The following is a 3,153-nucleotide window of genomic DNA, read 5'->3' on the forward strand; positions in this document are numbered from 1 at the left end:
GGTAAGGGGAGAATTTTGAATTTGAAAATTTTTCTAGCCGCTTTTGCTTTTCTTCATCGATTAAAATTTTGATATCTTCGAAATTAATGTCAATTTTTTGATACGGGGCCCTAAAATTTGGATCAAAAATATCGTGAGTGTTTTTTACACCCATTTGAAGCGAATAAGGGGAAGTTTTAGTCACTGAATGTTCAGATGTATTTAGATCGTGAACGATTTCTTGAAGAAAGCAGTCCCAGTTAACAAAATTACAGCGAGCACGAAGCCTACTTTTGAGAGTTCTATTGAAATTTTCGACTTGCCCATTTGAGGACGGATGTCTTGGGGGTGTAAAATGGGGTTCAATCTTGCTTTCTTTCATGAATTTTTCAAGTTCAGAATGTTTGCGTGCATTGTCAAGAACAACAATTTTGGGAAAAACTGGGTTTTTAAAAATTACACTTTTAAATTTTTCAAGAAAATTTTTTGAATTTCGTGATTCCAAGGGCTCACAATAGCCGAATTTTGAGAAAAAATCAATCATGACCATAACGTACTTATTCCCAAAATCAGTTGGAGGGAGTGTAATAAGGTCGAATCCAAAAACTTCGAATGGTCCGTCCGGTGTTTTAAAAGTCAGAATCGGTGCTCTATTGGGGTGAAAATTCGGCTTGTCTTTTTGACAAAAAGAACATGTTCTAACAAACTCTTTTATTGCATTCCGCATTCTAGGCCAGATATATAATATATACTGTATAGGTATTAGTAGGCTTGCCGCACCATTTTTCTATTTTCCAGGATCTCTGGCCGAATCTAACCAAACTTGCTGGATATATGCATCAAGACAAGCTATGAAAAACTGCACTAGCGGATTTTTCAAAATGAGTGTCCTTGGGGCCTTTTTTGGGTGTTTTTTGAGGAGAAAAATCGCACCAAAGTGATTAGAAGGCGATTAGAAGTACCTGCCTATTCAGTAAGAGATACAAGAGTACCCTTAGGTGAAAGCTAAAGGTCTGTTCTACTTATACTCAGAAATTTGCGTTTGCACCTCGGACTTATCAGTAGTTTTTTTCGCTTCAAAGTTTACTGAAAATGACAGATACGAAATTTCAAAATTTTCAACTTTTGAAAAACGCGTGCTAGAATGACGTTCTATAGCTCAACTTGAAGCTTATGAGTTACTGAATCCACTTGACCGGTTTTTAAGGTACCAGCTGGTCATTCTAGCGGTTCATCGCGGTTCATCCCATTTTTATTGATTTTTTTTATAGAATATCATAATAAAATATAAATTTTTTAAAATAAAAGCTTTTTAGGGGAAAATTTTTGACTAACCAGATGGTTGATAAGGCGGTTCATCGCGGTTCAAGCATCTTAACTGTCCGAAATATGGCAATATGTATACCAAATGACTTCTTATCGTATAACCGATCTTAAAAACAAAGAAAAAAGATAACCGCGTGGTAAATTTGGCGGTTCTTGGTGGTTCATGGCGGTTCAAGCACTTTTAAAGTAAGAAGTCCGGCATCATGTATATCAAATGAACTCTTATCGAGAGACAATTCTTTCTGACCAAAAATTATGCTATACCGTGTGGTTAATTTCGCGGTTCGTCGCGGTTCAAGGCGGTTCGAGCACACTTTTAGTCAGAGAAATGGCAATATGTATATCAAATGAACTCTTATCAAGAGACGATTCTTTCTGACCAAAAATGCTGCTGTATCGTGTGGTTAATTTCGCGGTTCGTCGCGGTTCATGGCGGTTCGAGCACACTTACAGTGTAAGTGTGGCAATATGTATATCAAATTGATTCTTATCAGAAGATTAATCTTTTTCACCGAGTATTATTCTGAACCACGCGGTAAATTCTGCGGTAAATGCACTGTAACTGTCAGAAATGCTCCAATATCTATATAAAATGGATCGTGACTGAAAAATAAATCTTAGGCTGCTTAGAGTAAAGACACTTGAATCTTCTTGAATAAAATGGCAATTCAATTCAAAACCGTTTATTCAATTGACTTGTTTTAAGGCAAAAGATATTGTAATTTTATTTCTTCCTCAGCTTTACTGTCTTTTTTAAGCTGTTCTGATTTTGAACACCAAGCGCGCGTGTACAGATTTTTCTTAAAGTCTATTTCTTCGTCGTCAAGCCATTTGCTGGTTTTGCTACGAAAAAACATTATAAATTTCTTACTTTTAAACTCCAAAAAACCTTATTTTGAGAGCTGCCGATCGATAAATATTGATATTTAAACTCTTTGTATCGACTCGCTGTCTGGCTTTTAGCGTTGAAAAAGCAGATTCAAGAAGAGTGTTGTCGCTTAGTATTACGGAATTGTGTTCAATATTGAGATTTTTCCACTCAGCATGATCTAGTAATAAAAATTTATATATATTCAAATGAGATCAGAATTTCATTACTCTGTACCTTTGAATAGCTTTTTAAGAATCTCAGATGCGTTTTCGTGAATTTCATCATTCATGTACTTTTTCTCTTCTTTCGAAGCTGCTTTGTATATCGCCTTTTAAAAAGAAAAGATAGAAATTATTGAAAAATGCTTTTACCTCAAGATTTGGAACGCTTTGTTTAGTGTCGTCTTCTAAAAACTGATTTTTTTAGTTTTTTTTTTTAAAGTAATTGTATACCTCAGATGCTTTGATCAATGCGTTTCAGACGTCAGACATTATTTTTCTCATGTGATTTTTTCGTCTATAAAATCCGCGCCGACTTCACATATATTAAAGAAATTCTTTGTGACAAGAGAAATAAACTACAAGAGAAAGTTTGAAGAGAAACTGTGATGCTTGTTTTCCTTTTTTTGTTCTGCCGATTCGTCAATTCATGTCAAAAGCATGATTCTTATGCTTATCGATATGAATTAGAGCAAGATATTTCGGACATAGTTCCTTTACTGAAGGATAATGGAACAAAATTGTCATTGGGTGACACCCTTTTCCGTGCTTATAATTTCCTAAGCGGCTTTGCTTATGAAAATTTTGCTCTCCACGATCCCCCGAGATGCCGTCAAGCCATTGGTTTTGACCTTCAATTCCCTTCTGAACGTAAGTTTATTTCATAAAAATGTAAATAATGTTTATAAAATATTTTTTTTACTTATAATTTCTATAAACTAGTTTCGGACAAACATACGAGGCAAAAAGAACATCCTG

At 34.9% G+C, this 3,153-nt stretch overlaps 1 protein-coding gene across 1 annotated transcript; it reads right to left on the bottom strand.

Annotated features, from left to right (window-relative positions):
- Positions 1–2,001: 2,001 nt before the first annotated feature.
- Positions 2,002–2,593, bottom strand: LOC145695370 (uncharacterized). The gene is made up of 4 exons (XM_081772367.1): positions 2,548–2,593; positions 2,411–2,504; positions 2,195–2,354; positions 2,002–2,148 (listed from the first exon to the last, which is right to left on the bottom strand). The coding sequence occupies exons 2-4, from the start codon at positions 2,463–2,465 to the stop codon at positions 2,007–2,009; spliced, it is 357 nt and encodes a 118-aa protein (XP_081628493.1). The 5' UTR covers positions 2,466–2,504; positions 2,548–2,593; the 3' UTR covers positions 2,002–2,006.
- Positions 2,594–3,153: the final 560 nt, after the last annotated feature.

The sequence above is a fragment of the Oikopleura dioica genome, chromosome 1, assembly GCF_907165135.1.
Source record: "Oikopleura dioica chromosome 1, OKI2018_I68_1.0, whole genome shotgun sequence".
Taxonomy (NCBI): domain Eukaryota; kingdom Metazoa; phylum Chordata; class Appendicularia; order Copelata; family Oikopleuridae; genus Oikopleura; species Oikopleura dioica.

Bases quoted from the DNA above. Each gene is read 5' to 3' on its own strand.
- LOC145695370 (XM_081772367.1), bottom strand. From the start codon at position 2,465: ATGAATGATGAAATTCACGAAAACGCATCTGAGATTCTTAAAAAGCTA. The intron at 2,355-2,410 runs GTACAGAGTAAT...TTTTATTACTAG, and splicing joins TCTTAAAAAGCTATTCAAAG to ATCATGCTGAGTGGAAAAAT. The intron at 2,149-2,194 runs GTTTTTTGGAGT...GTTTTTTCGTAG, and splicing joins TCGGCAGCTCTCAAAATAAG to CAAAACCAGCAAATGGCTTG.